We start from the raw sequence: 26,634 nt of genomic DNA, 5'->3' as shown, positions 1-26,634 counted from the left end.
TTGTATATATTTCAGTAGATTAAACAAATTGCTGTCGTAGTTTGCTCTATATTATAATGTCACTCGGGTTTTAAAACATTTCAGTCGTACCCTCATGATTAAAATATTATCAATCACGTGGGGAGGGGAAAAATCTCATGTTCTTCAAAGTTGTATACTGTATAACTATGCCAAGTTGTTTTTCCTTCTGAAATCTCAACAAGAAATGAATATTCAGTATTATGACCATGATATACAAATTTTTGACTTCAAACTCCCACTTGATTTCCATCTTTGAAACACCTTCCTCTACTAGCTGGGTAGATACCCAATTTCCTTAGCAACCATAGCATAAACCTTGCACACTCTATAAGCACAAGGACTGCCATCATGGATATCACAATAAACACTGTCCACATCTTTGTTGGAGCTTCATATAGAACAACTATGACATATGTTGCATTTACAGTCTGAGAGTATGGCAAGCCTCAAGGCAGCCCTGAGAGGAAATCCACTGGTGAGCAGACTGATCATCCCAATACATGCAAAGAATCCTATTGCATTAAAAACAGTGAACATGGCAAAAACTTCAGGGTCACCTCCCATGACAGCCTCTCCAGCCTCTTTGGCTCTCCTTGAAATAGTGGTAGTGCTAGGAGATTTTACAGATTCTGCAGGCCAAAATCCACTGGGAGGGCTTAGTATTGACTGGTAAGTCATTGTTGCTATCAGCACTGCCACAACCATCAAGGCATTTTGATTTTCGGTAGATGAATCTTCGATTTCTTTCCTCATTCCTCTCCAGAGATTCATTAGGCGAGATGAAGGGGTTGGTTTTGGAATTGCATCAGATTTGTTTGCTTGAACTTGATGAGCAGGAGTAGGACGAGTTAAAATTTCAGTAGGAGGACGAGTTAAAATTTCATGGGATTTGAGTGCACCAGCTTGTTGAAACTTTTGTACCATTTTGTACTCAAAGGATTCTGCTCCAGTTTGATGGTGAATGAAATCTAGGACATCTCTGGCAGTGAATCCACTTGAATTTATAGAATTTACATCCAGCACAGCCGCAATGTCATCACCAATCAATAGCAGCTCTAAAGTCTGCACATCATTATATCAGGCTATGTGATAAATGGGTTCACAAATATTTATATTTCAAATCACTGGATATTTATAACATTTAAACTTTCATGCATGGTCTACACAGACACATATGGAAGAAGCTACTTCATTCAAAACTGCTTTGCATAATTTGATGCAGAGCAATATACTATAATAAACATTTAATTAATTCTAGCAGACATCCTTCACCAAGTTACCTCTAGACACACCTTGGTTATCTTTTTCTTCAAGTTTCAAAAAGCAACCCACTGGGTCACTATCCTTTTATTTGTTATATATAGTAATTATAAATCACAAATGATTTTAATTACCATTCTTGGTTATAATGGCACTGCAGTACAAACCAAAGTGATGATGACAAGTCTGAAGAGGTTAATAAAAATTGTTGGCATTCATGCTCTATCAGATGCTAAAAAATGTTGTTGAGAGCCAAGTGCTGTCAGAAAAATAAATATCTAAAACATTGGAGTTCATATTTTTGCAAACATATGCTGTGGAATATGGAAGTAAATTAACAATTTTGGTTTTGGCAATTAATAACCATTTCCCTTAATTAGCTCTGCCTCTGTACCAGTACCAATGCCAAATTTCCATATATTTTAGAGCTAAACTAGCTCAAGAATCCTTTAATTAACCATATGAATCAGATGCATATAGATGGTTCCTCAAATCTGTTTCATAACCAACTCATGAAAATAAATATATATGTGCATGAATTGTGAAAAGAAAGAGGAAAATCATAATAAGTAGAGCAGCGAGAATTAGATAGAGAGAGAGAGAGAAAAAAAAAAAAAAAAAATTTGCCTCATGTTGTTTTCTCAAGGTTGCCAAATGCAACACAGTGTTTCCCTCACAGTCCTTGAAGTTCACAACCTCCATCCTCTTCAGCTCCTCCACCAAAACCTTGACAACCTCAAACTGGTTATTCTTCACAGTAAGATGAAGAGCAGACTCTCCTCTGACAGTCACTTGAGCAATAGACTCAGGACAAGCCAAAACCAGCCCTCTCACAACCTCAACCCTCCCTTTCATTGCAGCACAGTGAATTGGAACCTTCCCATCTCTTCCCTTCATAACACATAAATCAGTTCCAGCCCTCAAAATCTCTGCCAACATCTTCATGTGCCCATTTGCTGAGGCAATGTGCAGGGGACTAAAATCCTGTTCATTAAGCTCTCTGGCAAATGCTGGCATTTGGGATATGATTTCTTTGGTGAACTCCACATGTCCAGCCATTGATGAGACATGTAGAGGATTATCAACTGAGTTTAAGGCTACACGATCATGTATAAGGGGATCTTGAGCTAGTAATGAGTGCAATGCACTTGTATCACCAGAAAGAGATGCTTAAAACAATCTTGGGTCCATTAAGGTCTATCATTGATAATTAAGAACTAGGTGATAAAGTCTATCACCTAGTTCTTGGAAGTAAGAACTACTCTTATAGGTTAAATCCACACATTAAGGTCTATCATTGATAATTAATGAAATGAATAACAGAAGCTTTTCTTGTCAACCAAGTTTTGAATCATTGAATGGAATGTCTGCCATAGTGGTTTAGCAGCAAATGATATTAAAATGGGAACCATGGGATTCCCATCTTTCCAGAAATTCTGTACTTTTTTTACTTAATTCCCTCTGCTCCTTTAAATTGTGAGGTATCTGTATTAAAATAACTAGGATACTAAAGCTGGTTTCCTTCATAATTCAAAAACTGTTTTCAAAAATACCATAGAGGAAAACAAAATATAATATTTAAAAAGCTATCTGACGGCTCACATGAGGAATTTAACTTGAAAGACAAATGAGCAACAACAAATTTAAGATTTGATTATTCAATTTAACATGATTGTGAAATCCGTGCACCGGCCATTGAAAATTCCAATTGTGCTTTGTGCAGAAAAAACTAGGTGAATAGGAGGAGATGGAGTTTGAGCTTTGACCAAGATAAAAGAACAAACCATTGTCATCCTTCTTTTACACAGTGAAACTTCTCTAAGAAAAAGTTTTGAATGCATAGTCGCACCATATGAATGGTATATGACCATCCAATGCTATAGGGCCATATTCTATTTGTTTTTAAAAACTGTAAACTATACAGAAATAAAAACAAATGCCAATATATAAATGGAGCTCGCTTCATACACACTAAAGTCATTTCTAATTATACTTAAACTCTAACATAGCGTATAATTGTGTTAGATTAAGTTATTTCTTATATTGAGCTACAAATTCTCACTTCTTTCCACCAATTAACCCTTCAAACGTGGTACAAAATTCAACCACATGCTTACCTCTTTGTAGCATTTTCATTATTTTTCTAAGTTCTTTTTCTAACCCTTGGGAGTTGCAAGAAGGTTGGTCGATCAAAATTCATAAAGCATTGGAGGATTTTTTATTGGCTAAATGATGGTTTTGAATCTTTTGATACTATAAGTTTAAAGACTAAAATATCTTTTAAAACTAAGTCACATCCGTTGCACATATATTTGGATGAAAAATTGGACAGAATGTAACGGAGGTCTGACATTGAAATTTTTTTAAAATTAAGGTGCCACATCGAGTCAAAAACTTTATTTAGTGATGAAGTGAAAAATGGGTGAAAGTTTAAGTGGGTAAATTGATAAAAAAAAAACCCTTTATAATAATAATTGATAAATTTGATACCCATCTGTTTGTTATTTATCAGTTGGATGCCTAATAATTGCTATAAGCTAGATACCAATCAAAATAGGCTAAATATTTCAACATTTTAAGAGTCAACAAATCTTAAGTAATGCAAAAGAATAAGAAAGCAAGATGACCTGCATATGATGTCAGTGATGTTAGGAATCATGTTTGCCCAAACAGGAAATGTAGCTTTGACATCGATCCACAGACTTAAGTCTTGCCCAACCTCACCACCATCGTATGCACTGGCATACCATATTGACTTGAATGGCATCCAAAAGAAAGATGTCACAGAAACTTAGGTAATTACTATATCTTACAAATCCTGTCCCATTTTCTCAAATCACGGTTCCAGTGCACCGATGCCTAATTTTGGAGTGTGAGAGTGTTAGGGAATTGCTGCAAAAAGAATATGTATAGTGAAAAAACAATTAAATAAAAAAAACCATTATAAAAAGGTAAAAAAGAGAAAAGTAAATTCAACACCCAAAACCCATTTATTCAAAAGAGAAAATTATCAGAATCTCACGCAATCCAATTTATTTTTAACAAATTCACACTATCCAATCTAACACATTGTGAATCAAATCGACCAAAAAGAAATCAACAATTTGAAAGAATTGAGATAACCTCCCCGTTGTTTGTAAAGGATGTCACTTTATGTCTCTGTAAATGACACTGATTTGAGAATGTTGCAAGTCCTTAAGAAGTGAAAGTAAGGGGGTGTCCCAACTCAGATTTTAAAAGAGTTTAATGGATTTTAAAATTCATAAAATCCATCAAAATTCAAAGAAATTGGGTGGAATTCTCATGAAATTTGTTATATGTAAAAAATGGATTCAAATCTATCCAAATCCATTAAAATCCTTCACTTAATGAAATTCATGACTTTTTGAGGACACCTGGATTTTATTGGAATCTATTAAAATTTGAGTTGGGGACACCTAAATTTCATTGGAATCCATTAAAATCTAAGCTGGGGACACCTAGATTTCATTGGATTTTTAAAATCCAATGAAATCTAAGTTGGGGACACCCCCCTAAATGAAGAGCTGTTAAGAGATGAATTGTGTCTTCTTGCCCTAACTCCTCCCCAAGCAAGGTTGAAAATATCGGTACTTAAATTTACGGATATATCGATATCGACAAATATCGGTGCAAACAAATATTGGTGCAAGTTATAATCTTGAATGAAACTCTAAATCTCGATATCCATTTACCGATATCTCGACGACATATCTTACATGCTATTTAAATATCGAGCCTCAGATTTACCGATATCTCGGCGATATCACCGATATTTTCATCCTTGTCCCCATGTTACCGCTCATTTTTCTAATTTGTTTTGATTCATTTTTCAAGGGTTGGTTTCCTTTTTATTTGATTTTTTAAAAAATTTTAATCTCATAAATGTTTTTATCTTTTCATTCTTAATTAATAAATAATGTTAACATACCTTTTATTTTTTAAGCAAAAATAATTTTAGAGTTTTTAAAAGTTTAATATTACTCTCCCTTCTCCTCTTATATATACATATAGAAGATTATCTAAAACAAAAAGAAATACCTTTTAAGTTTGGCAGGGTCCTGAATATTTTTTTGGTCAAAGCAAGGAAGCCCTAAATATTCCATCGACACATATGCACCACCCATGTGGTATAATTAACTCCATTCCATTTTGTGGATACACCATCCGAAAAAAAAAAAGCCCCACATCTTGCTTTTCACATCTCCCATACCCCATTCCTCTGCTCAATAAATACAAACAACTCCACTATTTCGAATTTAGTAGCACCACCACCTCTTGTCCCCCCACCCATCTCTCATCTCATCTCAGCCTCTCTCTCCCTCATCCACAACAAAAACCCAAATTGACATAAACCACCACAACCCAACAACACCCAACCAAGCCCATATGAGGAAAAAAAAAAGAAAAAGAAAAAAGAAAAAATGGCAAGCCAAATCCACCCAATCACCACCCACCACCCACCCTGGGCGGTGGGTATTACCACACACACACAATTTTACACAAAATGATGATGATGATCTGATCAAAGTCAGTCAGAGGTGGACCTGACCCACACCACCCTCTCTTGGGTTAGGCCAGACAGTGGGGGTGGTGTGCGTAGGTTACTGAATTACTGACCCTGGCGCACGTTAGCCACCTCATCCCCACCTAAGCGGTGGCCACATCCGCTCATCATCCTAGATCTCAAAATCAGCCGCACACCCCTCCACCCACCCCCACCCCCTTTAACCCCACCCAGCATGCTACCAAACACCACTTTCTCCTCCACCACTTCATCAATTTCTTATCCTCCTCCTCCTCCTCTCCCTCTTCTCTATCGTGCGCCGCCTCCCTTATCCTACACCCCTCCACCCTAATAAACACCATTCTCCTCCTCCTCCTCCACCATAACAACAACCCAAACCCCCCAAAAAGCTCCATATCCATGGCTTCTTCTCCACCTTCCTCCCCCCTAGAAGACTCCATCGTCCCTCTCCAATCGGACCCACCTCAGGCCGTCCCTCTTGCCCTCCCGGCGCCGCCCCAACCCACCCAGAATCCGAACCCGAACCCAAACCCGACTCCCCCCTCCTCCCGCCGCCTTCCTCCTCCCTGCTGGTCCCACGACGAGACCGTGGCGCTCATCGACTCGTACCGCGACAAGTGGTACTCTCTCCGCCGCGGCAACCTCAAGGCCACCCACTGGCAGGATGTCGCCGATGCAGTCTCTCGCCGCTGCCCCACCGCCTCGCCGCCCAAGACCGCCGTACAGTGCCGGCACAAGATGGAGAAGCTGAGAAAACGGTACCGTACCGAGATTCAGAGGGCTCGGTCCATGCCCTTGTCGAGGTTCACCTCGTCTTGGGTTCACTTTAAGCGTATGGACGCTATGGAGAAGGGTCCGTCCGCTGCGACGAAGCGCGAGAACTCGGAGAGCGCTGGCGAGGAGGGCGAGGAGGGTGAGGAGGAGGAAGAGGATGACCAGGATCAGGAGCTGTACGAGGAGCTGAGATATGGGTCGAATATGAAGAGTATGAGTAAGCTGTATAGGAATGGAATTGGGGTTGGTGGTAGTGGCGGTGGTGGCAGTGGTGGTGGTGGTGGTGGGTTTCGGATTAGAATTCCAACTGGGGTTAGTATAGCGCAGCCGGGGACGAAGGTTTATCCGAAGATGGATCAGAAATTCGGGTTGAATTCGATGAATTTGGGGTCGAATTCGGGGGGGCCGAGTTATGGGAGTGCGAAGGTTATGAGGGAGTGCAGTAATTCAGGGGCGAGGCCCGGCAGCGGGTTGGGGAAGAGGGAGAGGGAGAGAGACCCCGTGGCGGAGATGGTGTCGGCCATAAAGGTTTTGGGAGATGGGTTTGTGAGAATGGAGCAGATGAAGATGGAGATGGCCAGGGAGATCGAGACCATGCGTATGGAGATGGAGATGAAGCGGACCGAGATGATTTTGGAGTCGCAGCAGCGAATTGTGGAGGCTTTCGCCAAGGCCGTGTCGGAGAAGAAGAAGAAAGCCAAGAGAATGCCGTCGCCGGAGGCTTAGATGGTGCTTTCATTGGAATTGGAGGATTGTGTGGATCTTTTGGCTGAGTTTACCCACATGGGTTTTATGTGTTTGCAGAATTTCAGAGCTTTGGGCAGTCTAAAGGATCCGATGAATCAATGAGCTTACTGTTGATAGCAGCCAATGCGTTTTGGTCTTAGTGACCAAGATATGTGAGTTTACTAGTTGTAAGTTCTGTGTTTAACTCGCTTTGGTGCCACTTTTTACAAATTTTTAAGTGATAGGAGAATGTGGGACTTGATCACTTTAGCTTTCGCTTTGGTCCTTTTGGATGATTGTAGCTTAATCTTTGTAGTCTCGTCTCATGTAGTCAGTCGAACTTATGTAGAATAGTTGTTCTCTCTCCCTATCTCAGTTTAAATGCATAGCTACGTTATCTATTAGATTGTGAAGTTGGCAAAAATAGATTGTGAAGTTTCTTTTGCCAATTTTGTTTAGTCTTTTGCATTAAATGGTAAGAATGCTTACTTTATTGATAATGGGCAGAATATTCTACCAAAAAAAAAAAATCTGGATGTGCATCTTTATTAATTTTTATTTGTTTGCTTTGGCGCTTGATTTGGTATTCCCATGATGCTTGATTTGGTATCCAAGAGATAATCCACCTAGTCAGTGGTTCAGGCGAATATTTCCCTATCTACACACAGACACACATTTGTAGAATTTTTATGATGCTTTAATATCAATACTATGTATTTGTTAAGCAATATACTAATTACTAAATGTCTTAAAGTTTTTAGAAGGTACTTGAAATGTTTCCTAGAAAACATATTCAAGTTCCCTGGTTAACTTGTGATTTCAGAAGTGTTGATTTTAAGAATGATTGTCATGCAGCACAGAGACTTGTCAACTAATGTGCTAAAAACATAGGCTAGCTGCTGGTACTGTGCTGGATAGTGTGTGTACTTTCATCTATTGAAATGATTGTTTCTTATAATAATTTTTCTGGACTGGAAGTTGTTGAATAAATCTTGGAAGTCTGGATGACAAACTATAGTAGGATTCATAAGAGTAAAGTGAAGCAGAGTCTTGGAATCTCTCAGAAAATTTAGTTTTGGGGTGATTGTTTGAGTTTGGTATGTGCCTGACTTTGTATTAGCTGCAAGCCTTGTCTTAATGTCTTCTTTGGGAATTTCCATTTACCTATATGGATGGAACTTTTTGCCTGGAAAAAATTGTGATCTGATTATAATTTAGGTGATTGGTCGTTAGATGGTAACATATTCTGTTACAATGATAGGTATCAAACAATTGACCTATCCTAATCCTAACACTTTTCCCACCTTCCCTCATCACTTGGGCTAACCCAAGGGCCTAGGTGGTAATATTGGTATATATTATTAGGGGCATTGTTGTTGTTTGGTTACCATGGTATGACTACATCATGAAACCAAGTTTAGGATACTTTCTTGGTTGTTGATTCATAATTGTTTGCCTTTCCCCCAACATACCTTATCAACCAGCTACTGCAATCATTTGCCTATTCATTGATGTAGGATGCTCCAAACTACTGTCTTTCTCTTACTTTGTGCAGTTTGCATACTTCAAAGGATTGGTGTAGTGATTGGTGTAGTGGTGGCTTTTAGTTCTGGGCTGTTTGCTTGGTACACAATCTCATCTTCCATATTTACTTGTATATGTGTCTTCATTGTTCTGGCAAAGGTATCAGACTGTTGGTGTCAAATCTCTATGCTTTGATTTTAGTAGAACATTGTTAACCAACTTCTGCCTAGACTATTGATACGTTGTAAGGTGTTTGATCAGTCAAGCTGAGCTGCTTGACAAAAATGATTATCGGAAGGACACCGATGCAATACCGACAACAATTTATTATTGGAATGACACAATGTAATACCAACAAATACATCAAATTTATTATTGGAATGACAAATTGTAATTCCAACAAATAAAAATGATTATTGGAATGGCACCGGTGCGTTACTGAACAAAATACAACAAAAATTGAATACGACTTCTGTCTTTCTTGGTCTATAATAGATGATGCAGAAGAGAAATTAATGCTAACCTTATTCGTAGCATTGATTATGCTCTGTAAATGGGAAGTCTTTGGCGATCGTCTCTTACACGTTGTAAGTCATTTTGTAATGGCCAACTCAGGGTGGCCTTGTGATGTACATGTTTTCCAACTAAATTGGTACATTGATCGTTGTTATTTTATGATTCAAACTATGTCCTACTTCTTATTAAACATGAGGTAGAAAATTGTGAAGCAGGAGGAAAGTTTAGAGATTGTTGTAACATAAACAATTGGGGTAGCCCTTTGTTTTTAGGGGTCATGATTTGGCAGACATGTATTTGACTGTAGGGGCCACAGAAGCAACTCGATCACATTGAAACATTGAGCTATCATTTATATAGGGCTGTCTAACATTCTAAGCTACCAATGTAAAGTGTCACCAAAGACATTGGTGATGAAGCTTTAGAGTTGGCCAAGACCGTTAGGCGATTACAATATAAGAGTCCAACAGCTCTGATGGATATGCTCCAGCAGCTCCACTAGAGTCCAACTCCAAACAATCAGAAACTGCAAATCTTACCATAGAAGAGCAATGAAATGAACAAATACATTATTGGGATGAAAATAAGTCCTCATATTGAATACATAACGATAAATCTATAAATAGATGAAAATAATCAATCCTGAAAATAAACTCACAATCAGTCCCAAATGTAAACAAACAATATATGCATCGGTTTACACTTGAGTTATTCGAAAACAAAAAACGAGAAGTCAGAACTTAGTTGAGTAAAACTAGACTCTCTCTATAGCCATAGATGTACCCATTGGGGTACATTTTGATTCCAATGTTCTTAACTTGTTGCGATTTCGGATCATATAAAAACAAATTTCGGTGTGGTTTATGAGGATGTAAAACCAAATTATGGGGTTCCAACTTTCGACTCTCCGTTGCAATATAAACTCCACGATTTGTTGTAAAGCCTAATGGCCGTACAGTCCCAGCTGATGCTGGAAGAAGAATCGTGCGAATCATTTTCCAGGTATCCATTTCCAGAACCCATAAGTCACAGTAATGCTTGTCATCTTTTCTGAGATGGAGCAAAGAAAGTGATTTGTCAAGCACTCGCATGCGAATGTCAAGGTCTGGGATGTGATGCAATTGCAGTACATTAGGAAGCATCACCTTTTGGAAAATCTCACTGTCCATATCAAAAGAAAGGATGAAGTTGCAACGTGCATTGAAGTCATTAATAATCCAATACACAACTCCATTCAAGCATTCACACTCAGCCTGCACAAAAGTAGTGCCATCACGTGAAATAGGTGAAACTGCGCTCATTCTTCTCCAAGAATCCAAGTTAAGGCTGTAAACCTCAACAATGAATATACTTGTATCCCCCATAATTCTCACAACTTTATAATCGTTTCCCCTACAATCGAACCCGAACCCTACAGCAGAGAAACTGATCTTCATGCGTGTTCCGCAAGAATGCCTCCTTCCAAAGATGAGGCTTTCAGGAAGTCTCTTGAATTTTCTGATGGATGGATTCCACAAATATACAGGACTAGGAGCCCCATTAGTCCTCCCAGATACGCAAAGCAACCCGTTGCATGAACCGTAAACGGATAAATAGGAACCATCCTCTTGCCTAGGAAACTCCAACTCCAAACACTTGGCAAATGTTTCAGCACAAATGAGTGACAAGCTCTTTTTCTTGGTCGTTTTCATAAGTAAATAATCACGAGCACCCTTCACCAGATGAGCGTTCATGAATCTCGGGCTGCTAATTAGACTGTTCCAAGATTTGCAAACACATCTCAACCGCAATAGAGATTTCACAGGTAATCTGGCAAGGATTTCAAACCTGATTTCTTCGGGTATGTCTTTGGACACTTGTGTAATTCTTCTTCGTCGTCTGCTTCTTTCATACTCGATTGTAATCATGTTAAAAAGAAAAACTGTCTACAGATCGAATTTCACTGAAAGTTTATAGGTTTTTTTTTTTTTTTTTTTTGGGAGGAGAGGTCTCCTAGGGTTGCGCAGAAACCCAAGAATTAAAGGAGAAAAGGAAGATTGCTTTGGTTAATTTCCAATGTGGGATAATGTTTTATGTACTTTTTGTTGTGGTTTCATATATTCAAGTTGCTTTTACTACTTTTCTATGCAAATTTGTTAATATAAGATAAATACTAGTTAACATATATATATATATATATATCTGTTCAGTTAGACGTCTACTGATTTGTATCAAAGCATTCGAACTGATAATTTTATTTTTTTTGGCATTTCAAACGTATATATATATCCTTTAAGAGATGCGATTAAATAAGCTAGCCTTCTTTTAATTTATGCGTATGAAGGCAAATTGTCATTATTAATTGAATGAACATTTAAAGATAAATGATAGAAACTAGCTAGATTAATAAGAACATTAGTTACGTATTTATATCAATCATTGGATTTTTATGTTCTTTTTTGTTCTTAAAGGAAGGGAATTCAAATTTTAGATCTCTTTCAATATTAGGATGAGAAATATCACTAAAATTTAGTTAATTGGTTTAATTTCCTTTTCTTTCAACATAATGAAAATTAAGAGAATCCTTCTTTCAACCTGAATAGGGGAAAATGCGCTAATTTTTCTCTAAGAATCCAAGATAAGACTATGAACCTCAACTTGGAAGATGGTTTTAGCTAGGCACTTGCAAATCTCACCAATGAGAAACTTTGTACTCATTTCCCTCAGGCTAGCGAACTCAAAAGTTGCAGTGATATGTTGATCTGGAATTTAGATCATCTATCTGATATATGGATCTCATCTCTATTAGAGAAATGGTCTATAAGATGGTCTAATAAGTTGAGATGGCTCAATAACATTACTCTGGTCAAAGAGATAACACCATCTACCCCTATTCACCTAATTTTTCTCAATTTCTGCATGTTATACAATTGGCGTTTGCAATGGCTAGCACACGCGCGTGTTTAAATAATAATAAAAAAAGAGTATAGTTAAGGAAAAATGTCAAGGCCGGGTCCCTAATTGGTATTCTTTTTTGATATACCCCTCACATTAAGGTATTATAGATCCATAACCTACATTTTGCAAAAAGTTTTCATGTTCGTTTCATCAGTGAAACAATAGAACGTACCTTTTATTCTTTTAAGAAAATATATCAAGAAACTATAACCTTTTTGAAACTTGAGAAAAGGATAATCAGGGTGTGTCTAGAGGAAACTATATATGGATATTGTTCTACATCAAATTCTGCAATGCAATTTTGGATATATGAAGTAGCTTCTTCCATATGTGTATGTAGACCATGAAAAACTGAATCTTATAAATATCCAGAGTTTGAAATTCAAAATATTTGTTGGCTCATTTGTCACGTAGCACATAGGACATAATGATGTGCAGTGGTGCAGACTTTAGAGTAGTTGACTGGTGATGACATTGCTGCTGTGGTGGATATAAACTCTTTAAATTCAAGTGGATTACTGGATTCACAGCTACAGATGTCCTAGATTTCATCAAACTGGAGCAGAATACTATAAATGGTACAAAAGTACTATAATTAAAAAATCATTGCGTCCCAAAAAGGTTTAGATGCTGGGTGTAGTGATAACGTGTATGGGTGTAAATAGCAATTTTGCATGCGATAAGCCCAGCAGTCTAATAGCCCAAGCCAGGGCCCAGCCGTAGTTAGGCCCAAACTTTTATCCACTCCAGAGTCCAGCCCTAGCAGCCCGCTCATCTTATTTGCTCCTTCTTCGTTCTTCAATTCATCGTCTTCATCTCTCACACTCAAACACTCACACTCTCAGTGATTCCAGCAATCCCACAAAGCCCAGTTCACCAGTTCCCACCAACCCAGACTTGTAGGCTTCTTTTGTTCTCAAAGAGCCAAAAGGTTTTTTTTTTTTTTTTTTTTGCTTCTTTTACATATGAATTTCCCTTTTTTTTTTTTTTTGCCTAAGTTTATTCCAGCTTGTTGAACTGAGACTATGATGTTTCAACTGTAATAAAATGGGTTTTAGGATTTAGGGTCATGTATGTATGTATTTATGTGTGTGTGTGTGTGGTACCTGAAAATAAATAAAGCATTCATGCTGACATGACTGTCAATTTATGTCAGGCTGAAAGGAGCACAAATCAAATGCTATGTTTTACTTTTGTTTCTATGCTCTCATGCTCTAAGACTTGGGGATTAGAGGATTATGATATATATTGTGTGTTACTGTGACCATGTTGTGAGATATGCATGCCTATTCCATATGTTGATGATTTTTTTTTCACCCTTTTCTTGTAATCTGTTTAATGAGTGTGCATATGCATGTATTATTTTCAATCTTTCCTTGTAATAATTGTTAATTTCCCTAATGATTGTTTCGTTTAACTGAAATATATTGTTGTTCTTTAGTTATTAGAGTAAATAATAGTAGGTGAATGTCATGATTTTGCGACATATTTTCTGTTTTTGGCATGTTTGGAAGAGCTTTTGGCACTTCTACACATTGGCACTTTTACTCATTAGTGCATTTTTAGTAGCACTTTTTTTAGAAGCACATATATTTTTTATTTAAAACTCAAGTGCATTCTACCTATTTACTTAGAAACACTTTCTAAGAGCTTCTCCTGGAAGCCACCATTAGGTGCTTCTCTAGGAAGTACTACAAGTGCTTCTATAACCCCAAAATCATTTTGTGTATTTCTGTCCAGTACTATAAAAAGTGCTTTTGGTTGTATGTAAAGGCTTTTGCCACCTCCAAAAACATCACCAAACAGGCGCTTTGTTTGATGGAGAATTCATAAGAAGTTCCATGATGTATTATTATAAAAGAAAAATACACGTTACATGGAATGACTAGATAGACTTGGTTGCAATATGATACCATTAACAATCTTATTCATGAATCATGATCCTTGTGGAAAGTACATTCTGAGTAAGATTGGGAAAAATTTGAGGAAACAATATTTTTCATGGCCCATGTGGCGGGTGACCATGCTTTGATAGTATGTGTATACATTCTTTACTTGGAGCCATTCTTTTGGAACCATGTTTGCCTTGGTGTTTGGGTCACTGTTTATGGGGCCTTGACACACTCTCTTTTCCTGTTTACTTAATCAAATACCATGGACATCTTGTTTCATTTCCAATCTCATTCTCTTCACTTGTTTCTACAGTTCCTAGTCAATAATGACATTTTTTTTTTTTTCCGTGGAAAAGTCGATGTTTCTTTTTTAATTGGGTTTCATTTTGCTTGGCTGTGATTTGATTTAAATACCCAATTTCTCATTTCTGTTGTATGGACACGCAACTTCTTTTAGATACATGTGTAAATATTGGATTTGTAGTCATATTTGCGAAATTGAATTTTCCGTAATCCCATAGAAACATTTAACAAGCTGGTTCTTGTAATCTATCAGCAACAAAGATGGTTTTACCAGAAGAAGTAATCACAACGCTTTATAGAGTTCGGAAAACTGTGATGCAAATGCTGAAAGATCGGGATTACGTCGTTGCAGATTTTGAGATCAACATGACAGAAGAAGAGTTCAAGGAAGAATTCGGAGAGAACATGAAAAGGGAAAACCTTACGATTAACAAAACAAAGCGAAGTGACATCTCCAATCTGGTATTTCACTGATGCTTTTTATTGCAGTAGCAGTACTACTGTTTGGTCTCTAATTGTTGGTTCTTGTCTACCAGATTTATGTCTTCTTTACTGAGGAAGCAGACGTCAAGACAATAAGGAAATACACCGAGCGCATGAAATCAGATAATGTGTTCAGAGCAATCATGGTTGCCCAAAAACCTGTGAAACCCTTTGCACGAAGCTCTTTAAGTGTGATATCTTCAAAGTTCCACGTGGAGGTTTTCAAGGTGAAGTTCATTTCTTAAATTGTTAGAACGAAATTGTGTTCTTGAAATCTCGTGAATGCCATAATAATCTTTTAATTCTTACCTATGGAAATGTAAGGTACCAGAAACATTTGTGTTCTTACTCGGCGATATTTAGTATCCGAAACATGAGGGCTATACACAGACAGATGTTTGTTGCAACAGGCTGCTTAGTTTGTTTATATTCTAAGGGCGTTTAAGGGTAACAGTGTATCTCATCAAATACACTTACTAGTCGGTTATGTAAGGTATCCCTATAATTTAGAACGAGTGATTGGATGCATAGGGTCATCTGATAATGTTAGTTAACGGAGAGGCCCAACTGACAAATCCAACAAATTGAAACCAGGTTCGTCATGGGTTCCAATATGTTACCTGAAACTAGGTCTTCCTTGAGGAATTGCATTGCAGTGTTTGATTTATCTTTTTGTAGGGTACATTCAACTTCAGCTATTGGTCATTTGGTCTCACCTTAGTGTTTTGTGAGTAATTGCAACATCAGTTATTCTGAAGGCAATTTTCACAAACTTAGAGGATGTTAAAGTTTTCTTTAATTAACTCTGTTGATTCAGGAAGACGAATTGTTGGTAAATATTACAGAGCAAGTTCTAGTTCCTGAGCATCGAGTGCTTACAGATGATGAAAAGAAGACTTTGCTGGAGAAGTATACTGTGAAAGAAACACAGGTCAGTACTGAACAAGGCTAATCTTGCATTTAGGAAACTTAGATTCTACATAACATATGCCATGGTCTTATATTTCGATGTATACAAATTAACATGTGTTACAAGTCTAGCCACTTCATTTGTTTATTTGTTCCTGGGGTTGAGCATATTAACTTGGGAGTCATGCTTAATGTACCATTTGACCCTCCAAACTATTATAGCAAATTTGTGTTTTTTTCTCTTTCCAAAGATTGGGATGTTTCGTGTTTGTATTTCAAACATCTTTGTTTTCTTTTATGTGGCGAACCAAACCGATTTGGATACTTACTGTTTCTTGTATATTTTTTGGGCGGATGGAGTTCAGCTTCCTCGTATTCAGGTGACTGATCCAATTGCAAGATATTACGGGCTTAAGCGTGGACAAGTTGTGAAAATAATCCGGCCAAGTGAGACTGCAGGACGATATGTCACCTACCGTTTTGTTGTGTAATTACTTATATTGTTAGTTCAAAGTTGACTTGCACTTGCTAGGGTTCTATTTACATATGAAGCTCCAACAAATATGAGGACAGTGTTTATTGGGATATCCTTGATGGCAGCTGTTATGCTTATGAGAGTGTACAAGGTTTATGCTTTCGATGCTAAGGAAATTGGGTATGGAGCACATGCCTAGAGTCTAGTATTATATAAAGGATCAGGATATATGGCACCTTTTTTATACCACAACTTATAGCACAATTTTATGACCCCTAGATTCAACAACTTTTAATGTTAAGGATGAATGATAATGTGGCTAATCTTTGACTTAAAAAATAAATAAATAAATACACTTCTCTCTCCTCTGTTTTATAATAACGTAATGTCATCTCCTTAAATCACTCTTCTTTCTCTCCTCTCTAGCTGTACTCAATGCTTCTCCTTCCTGCTCACAATCTGAGAAAATAATTTCAAGTTTGTTATTCAATATGAAATTCAGCCGACATTCATACCTTTTCTTTTTTTTGTTCTTTTTGAATCAGCTGTAAATGAAGGTTTTAAAAGAAACTTCCATGTATGTGTTCGATACACGATTCAAGGATATATAGGAATTAGATTGAAGAAGAGTTTCCAGATTCAAGAAAGTATCTCTTTGGGCAAGGGTAATTTTGATTTTGGCCATAATTCTCTCTCAAAATTTTTGGCCATGGCTACTGAGTATAAAGCTGGGTTGTTTCAACTAGTTTACATGGGCATTATCTCCCATGGTTGAGAGTTGAGCCTAATGGACAGAGAACCATATTCCATCAGAACGTAAAATTTCTTAATTGAATTAACTTGTATCTTTTCTCATGAACCCTAAAGAGCTGAGCTTCTAACTTAAATTTTCTAAACAGTGATTTTCCCAAGTAAATCTTGTCAAAGATTTCTCATACCAAGTAATATATGCCAAAAAAGCTTTAAAGGTAAGAGTAGTGCTACGTAAGTAAGAAACTGACATGTCATTTGCTATATCAGTTGAGATCAAATAAGTTATGATACAAAATGATGACGGTATTCTATAAAATAGAGAAAAGAGAAAAGAGGAGTATTTTATTTTAGAATAATGCTATACTTACCACATTCTTATACCACATTCTTATACCATCTGACGTGTTATTACTTTATTGGACAAAGTTTTTCTTTTCCTTTTTGGGTTTTTATTTTTATTTTTTAGTATCCAATGTATGAATGCCATGTAAGTTGCCACATAAGGTGGTATGAAATTATGGTATAAAAATGTGGTATATGTAGCACTACTGTTTATTTTATTTCAATCAGGAAAAAAAAAGTTCAAACATTTGCCACATTACCATTCATCCTAACCATAGAAAGTGGTTGATTCTAAAGGTTATAAAATTGTGTTATAAAAAAGGTGCCATATATCCTCTTAGATGCTAGGTGTTGTGATAAAAGTGTATGGGTGTAAATAGCAATTTCAATACTAAAAATAAACCCAGCCCAGCAGTCTAATAATAGCCCACCAAAAAAGCCCATCTGATGGCCCAGTGGACTTATATTCTTGGCTGCTATTAATTGGTCCTTCTTCTTCTTCCTTGTTCAATTCTATTTCTTCCCTCGCGGCTCTCGCAGTCAGACTTTCAGTAGTTCCCGCCATCCCACACCTCCCAGTTCAACAGTTCCCACCAACCCCGACTTGAAGCCTTGCTTTGCTGCCAAAAACCCACAAAGGTATCATCTCCTTTTACATATGGCTTTCTTTTTTTTTTTTTTCTTGGCCTAAGTTTATTCCAGGACTATGAGGTTTCAACTATAAGAAAATCGGTTTGTTCTTGTAATTATTGGGCAATGGGCAATGGGTTTTAGAGTTATGTATGCATGTACTATGTGAGGTTGAAAAGAGCATAAATCAAAGACTACGGTTTACTTTTGTTTCTATGCTCCCATGTTCTAAGACTTGGGTTTTTTTTTGTTTTTGTTTTTTCTGATAATATAAGATCGACTCGGGGATTAGATGTTTATGGTATATATATTTTGTGTTACTGTGACCATGATGTGAGATTTGTGCATGCCTATTCCATACGTTGATTAGTGTTTCTTGTAATTCGTTTAATGAGAATGCATATGCGCGCATGAATTATTTTCAATCGTTTGTATCATTGTTAATTTCATTTATGATTGTTTTGTTTTATTGAAGTGTATTTCTGTTCTTTATAGTTATTAGAAGAGTAAATAGTAGTATGTGTACTGTCATGATTTTGTGACTTATGTGTTGTTTTGGGCATATTTGGGAGTGCTTTTGGTGCTTTTACTCGTTAGCACTTTTGTTAGAAACACATAAATTTTTTATATTAAATACCCAAGTGCATTTTGTGTATTTCTGCCAAATACTATAAAAAGGTACTTTTGGTTGTATGAAACTACTTTCGCCACTTCCAAAAAACACCACCAAACAGGCCCTTTGTTAGTTTGTTTGATGAAGAATTCATAAGAAGTTTCATAATGTATTTATTATATAAGAATAATATACGTAACATGGAATGACTAAATAGACTTGATTGCAATATGATACCATTTACAATCTTATTCATAAATCATGCCTTTGTGGAAAGTGCATTATGAGTAGGGTTGGAAATATTAAGGAAACAATCTTTTTCATGGTCCATGTGGCAGGTGACCATACTTGGGAAGTGTGTGTAGACATTCTTTTTTATCAGTTTATTTGGAGCTGTGCCTTTGGAATCATGTATGCCTTGGTATTTTGGGTCATTGTTTACGGGGCTTTGACACACTCTCTTTTCCAGTTTCCTTAATCAAATACCCTGGTCATCTCCTTTCATTTCCAATCCAATCTCGTTACTCGTTTCTAAGGTTTCTACCCAATAAAGACTTCTTCTTTTTTTTCCTGTTCCGTGGAAAACTTATTATTATTATTTTTTAAATAAATTTGGTTTTGGTTTTGGTTTTGTTTTTGTTTTTGCTTTGCTGTTATTTGATTTAAATAGCCAATTTCTCATTTTCAGTTGTATGGGAATGCAAGTTTTGGTAGCTACATGTGGAAATATAAGATTTGTAGTCATATTTGTGAAATTGAATTTTTCATAGTGCCATCTAAGTAGCAAAAGCTGGTTTTTGTAATCTATCAGCAACAAAGATGGTTTTACCAGAAGAAGAAATCACAAGGCTTTACAGAGTTCAAAAAACAGTGATGCAAATGCTGAAAGATCGGGATTACATCGTTACAGATGTTGAGATCAACATGACAAAAGAAGAGTTCAAGGAAAAATATGGAGAGAATGTGAAAAGGGAAGACCTTATTATGAACAAAATGAAGCGAAGTGACAGCTCCGATCAGGTATTTCACTGATGCTTTTTATTGCAGTAGTACTGTTTGGCCTCTAATTGTTGGTTTTTGTGTGCCAGATTTATGTCTTCTTTCCTGACGAACCAAAGGTTGGTGTCAAGACAATGGAGGAGTACACCAAGCGCATGAAATCAGATAATGTGTTCAGAGCAATCTTGGTTACTCAAAGAAATCTGACGCCCATTTCACGGAACCGTATAAGTGAGATAAATTAATGCAAGTTCAAAGTTCCACTTGGAGGTTTTCCAGGTGAAGTTCATTGCTTAAATTGTTAAAACGAAATTGTGTTGTTGAAATGTCGTGAATCTCATGATAATCTATTCATTCTTACCTATGGAAATGTAAGGTACCAGAAACATTTGTGTTTTTACTCCGCGAAATTTAGTATCAGAAACATGAGGGCTATACATGCAATAGGCTGCTTAGTTTGTTATTATTCCAAGGGCCTTATAAGGGTGACAGTTTATTCCATCAAATGCACTTATAGTGCTGTTGATTTACCTTTTTATGGGTTGGTGTGAAGATATTCCTATAAATATTGGTCTCACACTCTCACCTTAGTCTGTACAGACAATAATTGTAACCTCTGTTATTCTGAATGCATTGCACACAAACTGATTTTAACGCTTTCTTTAATTAACTCTGCTGATTCAGGAAGCTGAATTGTCGGTGAATATTAAAGAGCATGTTCTAGTTCCTGAGCATCGAGTGCTTACAAATGAGGAAAAGGAGACTTTGCTGGAGAGGTATACTGTAAAAGAAACACAGGTCAGTACTGAACAAGGTTACTCTTGCATTTAGGAAATTTAGATGCCATGGTCTCGTATTTAGATGAATGCACACTAACATGTTTTAGAAGTCTACCAACTTCATTTATTTAATTAATTGTTCTCAGGGTGAGCATATTAACTTGGGAGTCATGCTTAATGTGTCCTTATACCCTCCAAACTATTATAGCAAACTTCTTTCTTTCTTTTTCTCAAGATTGGGATGTTTCATGTTTGTGTTTCAAACATCTTTGTATTCTTTTCTGTGGCAAACCAAACCGATTTGGATACTTACTGTTTCTTGTATAATTTTGTGGGTGGATGGAGTTCAGCTTCCTCGTATTCAGGTGACTGATTCAATTGCAAGATATTACGGGCTTACGCGTGGACAAGTTGTGAAGATAATCCGGCCAAGTGAGACTGCAGGACGATATGTCACCTACCGTTACGTTGTGTAACTACTTTTACTGTTAGTTCAAAGTTGAACTTGCTAGTGTTCCATTTACATATGAAGCTCCAACAAAGATGAGGACAGTGTTGATTGTGAATTTGTGATATCCTTGATGGCAGTCCTTGTGCTTATAAGAGTGCAAGGTTTATGCTTTGGTTGCCAAGGAAATTGGTTATCTTTCCAATTAGTAGAGGCAGATGTTTCAGGATGGAAAACTGGAAATCAAGTGGGAGTTTGAAAGGAAAAAAAAAATTGTATCTCATGGTACTAATAATACTGAATTTTCATTTCTTGTTGGGATTTCCGAAGGAAAATGAATTTGGCATAGATATACAGTATACGTATACCATATTTCCTAAAAATCAATGCTTTGATTTTATTATAAAAATTAAAACTGTAGTCCCTCTTTACAACTCAATATCAAGTTCCAAAAACATAATAAAAAAGTTTTCAGCGCAGAGGTTGTGCCCACGTGCCTAGAGTCTAGTATTAGGACCTGGATCCCCTGTCTTGCTTCTGCAACGCTAGTACTAGACTCAAATATAAGCTTTTGAAGACAATCTCTCTCTTCCTACTCTTTCTCTCTTTATGTTGTCTTCAAAGACTCAGATTTGAGCCTGGTTGCCTTGCAGAGAAGCAAGGCAGGGGATCCATGCCAGTTTCCTAGTATTAAAAAGAGCTTTACAATTTAATGTAACTTTCAAAGATCCTAAAAATGTCTTTTTTTTTTAAAAAAAAATACATTGTTTGAATGAAAAGATTTATAGTTCGTAATTAAATTTAGCTGAGTGTTAGTTGACTAGGGGGTTTTGGAAGAGTTTAAGTAAGTAATAGGGGGTTTTGAATTAATTATATTAAGGCCCCGTTTGGGATTGTTGTAGAGGACCCAAAAACTCCTGTGCATGACAATTCTCAATCACCCATAGCAGTTTTGGTGTTTGGTAAAAAAATGAAAAAGTGTTTTGTTCCACAATTTTCAACTCCCCACAGAAAAAATAGAAAGCAAGTTTGTAGGTGCTTTTGAAAGCTGCAGTGAATCACAGCAACAATGAAAATTTTATTTTACCCATAGTACCCTCATTTTAGTAATTATAAATAGCCACAGCAGTTTTACATTACAATTTACCTAACACTTTCATATTGCTTTTTGTACTCACAACATTTTTGAAAATATAATTTACCAAATACTCAACTGATTTACTTCACAGCTAACTTTACTTCACAACTGTTTTACTTTACAGCCGTTTTTTCTCACAGCAATCCCAAACTAAGCCTAAGGGTGTAGGTTTTGAAATAATTAAGTTCTAAATAGAGGATTATGAATAGTTTACATAAAGATTTATTTGTAGAGGATAAATGCTAAAATAAAATAAAAAAATTTTAAAAAAGAAAAAGAAACTGTTGCAATTTGCACAGTTATGGAAGGGAAGTCAAACCAATTCTATATGGATCCGGATCCTCTCCTAAACACTTAATCTCCTAATATTCTTAACCTTTTAATTATAGAGTGTCATGTGTCTTTTCTAACATTCTATAGTTCACATTAATTTAAAGCTACAATTACCAAATTAAAATAATTAAAAATAAGAAATTTAATTATGTAATCTAACCACATAATTAACCAACGTTAATTCGTTGACCCAAAAAAAAAAAAAAAAAAAAAAAGACATTAATCCTTGACTTCGCTCTTCCAAAACTCTCCTCTCATGGTTTCTCTGTATTATTGAAATTTCCTTCTACTGCAAATTAGTCGTTAGATTGACATAAAAGAGTAGTGCCTAATTTTAAACACCCTACTCACCAAAAAAATTTGTCTAAACCCCCACCCATCTAGAAACTCTTTCAAAACCCCCTAAAACTTATAATCCTAAATTACCCTTCTGACGCATGCTGACGCGTGTTGACGCATGCTGACGTCATTGTAACTGTATTTTGGTGAAACTTTTTTTTTTTTTGGAATTGAAGTTTTTGCTAAAACTCAATATTTCACTAAAACTAAAATCAAACACTGAAATTGAATTTCATTACACTAAAACTGAATTTCAAAAATTCAGTTACACTGAAACTGAATTTCAAAAATTCAATTACACTGAATTGAAGAATTCAGTTATGAATTCACTTACTGAAACTGAATTAAGTGATGAAACAATTACACCTCGACTAAAATGTAATTGCACCTTAATTAAAAAACAATTACACCTTTACTAAAACAATTACACTTCACTAAAACAGTTACACCTTTACTGAATTCTGTTTCACTGAAAAGAACACAGCAACCTTATCAAAAAAAAAAAACCAACAATACAACAAGTTATTGAGATAAGAGGAGTAGCCAACAATACAACGTCGTCCGATCACCTCACGCGCGACGAGTACACGACAGCCGCCACTGCCTCGATCTGTTTCTACCTGCAAATTTGATTCATCATATTTCAGAACCATAATTTCATTCAAAATTCATTTAAAACTCATGTTTCACGAACTGAAATTGTTTCACGAAATGAAACTGTTTCACGAACTGAAACTGTTTAATCAATAAATGAAGTAAATTTATATATACTTATAAATCAATTAAAAACCACATTTCTATCTGATTTATAACAAATTCAATTAAAACAGATTCACAAATTATACATTTCACAGACAGATTCACAAATCAATTTCAAATTAGGGTTTTCAAATCAGGGCTTTTGAAATTCAATGCAATTGAACCAAAATTTGTATACCAGTAGAGAGAGTGTGTCAAAGGGAGAAGAATGAGACCGGAACCACTTCAATCCGCCGCCGGAATCGCAGGCAACGGCGGCGATAAGTCTCAGACTTTCTCGGCGTCGATTCGCCGTCCATGGTGGTCAGTTGGAGAATCAGAGACCACCATCACACTCACCACGTCGAGAGGAAGCTTCTGGAAGTGGAGAGCGGCTGCGACGTCGCCGGAATCTCGAAGTCACCGCTGGAGATGACGATCGGACTTCGGGCTGTATTTGGGTTTCTGTGGATTTTATGGGAAAGAAAAGGCCATGGATAGATAGAGGAGGAAGAGGCGAGAAGAACCCAACCAGTCCGACACCTCGTTGTCGCCGGAATTGATGGATCGCCGGTGAGGGAGCTCGGGTTTGCCTAGACCGATCCGGCGTCGATGTTATGTTTCGTGGAGAGTGGAGGGCAAGGAGAGGAAGAGGAAGGAGAGGCGAGTGTGATGGGACCAGTCTCGCCGGCAACCGTCGCCAGACGGTGGCGCACGCGCCGGCGACAGCAGCGGGGAGAGAGAAAACGCAGAGGGGAAGATAGGCACCTGATGGGAGAGAGAGAGAGAGAGAGAGAGAGAGAGAGAGAGAGAGAGAGAGAGAGAGAGAGAGAGAGAGAGAGAGAGAGAGAGAGAGAGAGAGAGCACCCATAAATTGAAAATGAAAATTAAAAAAAAGGGTAAAACTGGAAAATTAAAAGATGAGGAGTCAAACTTGACTGGGTATTAGTTGACTAGGGAGTTTAGGAAAATATTAAGTATAAGATTGGGGGTTATAGGAGAGTAGATTTTGGGTGGAGGTTATGAAAGATTTTATCTCTAACTAGGGGGTTTATAATTATTAACATCATAAAAGAGTAGAAAATATTGGTAATTCTCTCTCCCCTTTACAATTTATATTTTGTATTACTAATTCTTATTTCTTCATACTTCAATACCCAAGTATTTTGGAGTAAACTCTAAAAAGGTTGCAGGACAATGATTGTATATTTTCATTCTGTTATTTGTTTCCCTGCTAAAATGCTCAGATTCTACGTATCTAAAATCCCCTTTCACATTCATACTCTCATGATTCCCATTGACCTAAATCATTGCAGAGAACACTGTCAAACATATCAAGTACGAAATTAATCTACAATATATATATATATATATATAATATATCTCAATCTGCACCAAGATAATTCAATTGAAGAGAGAGTCCTTAAAATTATTGCACAGTATGGTGGATTGTCATCTTGCAAAGAGACCTACATGGAAACAGTGTTTCGCAATGGCCAAATACATTCTTGATACATCAAATCAGATAGTGAAAAGTGCAAACACAGTAACTAGCATCTAAGTTTCTTATTTTTAATTATTTTAATTTAGTAATTGTAGCTTTAAATTAGTTTGTACCACATGATGTTAGAAAAGATACATAACACTCGATAATTAAAAGGTTAAAAAAATTAAGAGATTAGGGTGCTTATGAGAGGATCCGAATCTCTCGTTTAAATAGTTTTTTTTTTTTTTTTTTTTTTTTTTCACTTTTTCCTAATTTAACTATGGCTTTTTTGCACTAATATCACACAAACTATATGGGGGGTTTGCACAAATATCACCCATAAAAAAAAATTTATTTTTTGCCACCCATACTTTCACATAGGTGACAATGTGGCACCAAGTGTTACATTTTTTATTACATTTGAATTACCGCTATCCACCCTCATTCACTAGAGAATTATCTAATTGAAGAAACTTCAAAGGTCATCTCAACGATCTCGAGACACCATAATCAAACTTCTCATGTGAGGGAGAAGATTTGAGGAAGTTCGAACTCGAAGGAACGAGAGGGCTCGAGGGCTTACCACTCAAATTCGAAGGAGATCCCATCCCAAGGAAAGTTACGGCTTGAAAGATAATTTATTTTTCCTTCTGATTCAAGAGTTTGAGGTATGGAAGGAAAAGTGAATGGGACATCTGTTGGAGCAAAAAATCATCATGACACACAAGGAATAAAATTTCGGGTTTCGAGGAAATTTCGATGGAAATTTCGATGGAAATTTCGACGGAAATTTCGAAGATTTTTAAATTTCGACAAAAATTCGACGGAAACGATGGAAATTATTATCAAAATACGGAAATTTTGAATGAAACTTCACAATATGTTTATTTAACATATTATCTACTACATTGATAAAAAACATTGAAAAAAATCAAATTATATGGTAGGTTTCATGTGATATGTGATGAATATAATGCGCGCTGGAGGTAAATACTATGAAATAAAATTAGTATAATGAATAAATAAAATTAATATATTATTTATACTCTATAATATATACACTAAATTCTATATACTTTATAATCTATACTTTATATTATTTAAGATATCGTATAGAATATTAGGGTTTAGGGTCCTTTAGGATATTTTTAATTATTTTTTATATAAAAAGGTATTAGAGTTTATTGGTTTAGGGTTTAAAAACAATTAAACGAAACTCCAACACGGCCAAACGAAATCTCAAATCATTTTTTTTTTCAATTGCCCAAAAACCTCAAACTAGGATATGGTATATCCGTATATGATATTAGGGTTTAGGTTCTTTAGAGTATTTTAAATTATTTTTTATATTGAAATATATTAGAGTTTACAAATTTAGGGTTTAAAAACAACTACATAAAACTCTAAAAAAGCCAAATAAAAACCCAAACTATTTTATTTTCTTTACAATTGACCAAAGGCCCCAAACTCCAATCTACCCTAAACCTTTTAATTTTTTCTCTTTTTTTCTTTTCTTTTTTTCTTTTCTTTTTTTCCTTTCTTTTTTTCTTTTCTTTTTTTCTTTTTTTCCTTTCTTTTTTTCTTTTCTTTTTTTCTTTTCTTTTTTTTCTTTTTTTTCCTTTCTTTTTTTTTTCTCCCTTTTCTTTCCTTCCTGGCTCCTTCCCTTTTCT

The 26,634-nt window shown here is 36.2% G+C and overlaps 4 protein-coding genes and 1 pseudogene across 5 annotated transcripts; 3 read left to right on the top strand and 2 right to left on the bottom strand.

The window, feature by feature from the left end:
- Window positions 1-248: 248 nt before the first annotated feature.
- LOC147291008 (uncharacterized) lies at window positions 249-2,091 on the bottom strand. Its single transcript, XM_086235856.1, has 3 exons — window positions 1,909-2,091; window positions 447-1,083; window positions 249-361 (listed from the first exon to the last, which is right to left on the bottom strand). Exons 1-3 carry the CDS (start codon window positions 1,981-1,983, stop codon window positions 249-251), a joined length of 825 nt encoding a protein of 274 aa, XP_086091982.1. The 5' UTR covers window positions 1,984-2,091.
- A 3,401-nt stretch (window positions 2,092-5,492) lies between these two features.
- LOC147291007 (uncharacterized) lies at window positions 5,493-7,731 on the top strand. Its single transcript, XM_086235131.1, has one exon. It carries the CDS (start codon window positions 6,227-6,229, stop codon window positions 7,325-7,327), a length of 1,101 nt encoding a protein of 366 aa, XP_086091257.1. The 5' UTR covers window positions 5,493-6,226; the 3' UTR covers window positions 7,328-7,731.
- Window positions 7,732-9,807: 2,076 nt separating this feature from the next.
- Window positions 9,808-11,274, bottom strand: LOC147291006 (F-box protein At5g49610-like). Its single transcript, XM_086235855.1, has 2 exons — window positions 10,151-11,274; window positions 9,808-9,901 (listed from the first exon to the last, which is right to left on the bottom strand). Exons 1-2 carry the CDS (start codon window positions 11,272-11,274, stop codon window positions 9,808-9,810), a joined length of 1,218 nt encoding a protein of 405 aa, XP_086091981.1.
- A 1,813-nt stretch (window positions 11,275-13,087) lies between these two features.
- LOC147291005 (DNA-directed RNA polymerases II and IV subunit 5A-like) lies at window positions 13,088-16,676 on the top strand. Of its 2 annotated transcripts, none has more exons than XM_086235133.1 (5): window positions 13,088-13,235; window positions 14,753-14,961; window positions 15,036-15,209; window positions 15,800-15,913; window positions 16,257-16,676. In XM_086235133.1, the coding sequence occupies exons 2-5, from the start codon at window positions 14,761-14,763 to the stop codon at window positions 16,380-16,382; spliced, it is 615 nt and encodes a 204-aa protein (XP_086091259.1). In that variant the 5' UTR covers window positions 13,088-13,235; window positions 14,753-14,760; the 3' UTR covers window positions 16,383-16,676. The 2 variants fall into 2 exon arrangements, with proteins under 2 accessions (XP_086091259.1, XP_086091260.1); XM_086235134.1 differs by having other exon boundaries at window positions 13,116-13,235; window positions 14,852-14,961.
- Window positions 16,677-19,523: 2,847 nt separating this feature from the next.
- On the top strand, window positions 19,524-20,958 carry LOC147291004 (DNA-directed RNA polymerases II and IV subunit 5A-like; annotated as a pseudogene).
- Window positions 20,959-26,634: the final 5,676 nt, after the last annotated feature.

This window comes from Dryas octopetala, chromosome 3, assembly GCF_963921425.1.
Source record: "Dryas octopetala chromosome 3, drDryOcto1.1, whole genome shotgun sequence".
Classification (NCBI taxonomy): domain Eukaryota; kingdom Viridiplantae; phylum Streptophyta; class Magnoliopsida; order Rosales; family Rosaceae; genus Dryas; species Dryas octopetala.
The sequence above is the reverse complement of the archived record's forward strand: the minus strand, read 5'-3'. Positions and strand labels throughout refer to the sequence as shown.

Excerpts from the sequence above, each read along its gene's own strand:
- LOC147291006 (XM_086235855.1), bottom strand. The coding sequence starts at position 11,274 with ATGATTACAATCGAGTATGAAAGAAGCAGACGACGAAGAAGAATTACA. Across the intron at positions 9,902-10,150 it reads ATCAAAATGTACCCCAATGG|ATTTGCAGTTTCTGATTGTT; the intron begins GTACATCTATGG and ends TTCTATGGTAAG.
- LOC147291005 (XM_086235133.1), top strand. The coding sequence starts at position 14,761 with ATGGTTTTACCAGAAGAAGTAATCACAACGCTTTATAGAGTTCGGAAA. Across the intron at positions 15,210-15,799 it reads TCCACGTGGAGGTTTTCAAG|GAAGACGAATTGTTGGTAAA; the intron begins GTGAAGTTCATT and ends CTGTTGATTCAG. Across the intron at positions 15,914-16,256 it reads ATACTGTGAAAGAAACACAG|CTTCCTCGTATTCAGGTGAC; the intron begins GTCAGTACTGAA and ends GATGGAGTTCAG.
- LOC147291008 (XM_086235856.1), bottom strand. The coding sequence starts at position 1,983 with ATGGAGGTTGTGAACTTCAAGGACTGTGAGGGAAACACTGTGTTGCAT. Across the intron at positions 1,084-1,908 it reads CCTTGAGAAAACAACATGAG|ACTTTAGAGCTGCTATTGAT; the intron begins GCAAATTTTTTT and ends AATGATGTGCAG. Across the intron at positions 362-446 it reads GCTTGCCATACTCTCAGACT|TCCTTGTGCTTATAGAGTGT; the intron begins GTAAATGCAACA and ends CCATGATGGCAG.
- LOC147291007 (XM_086235131.1), top strand. The coding sequence starts at position 6,227 with ATGGCTTCTTCTCCACCTTCCTCCCCCCTAGAAGACTCCATCGTCCCT.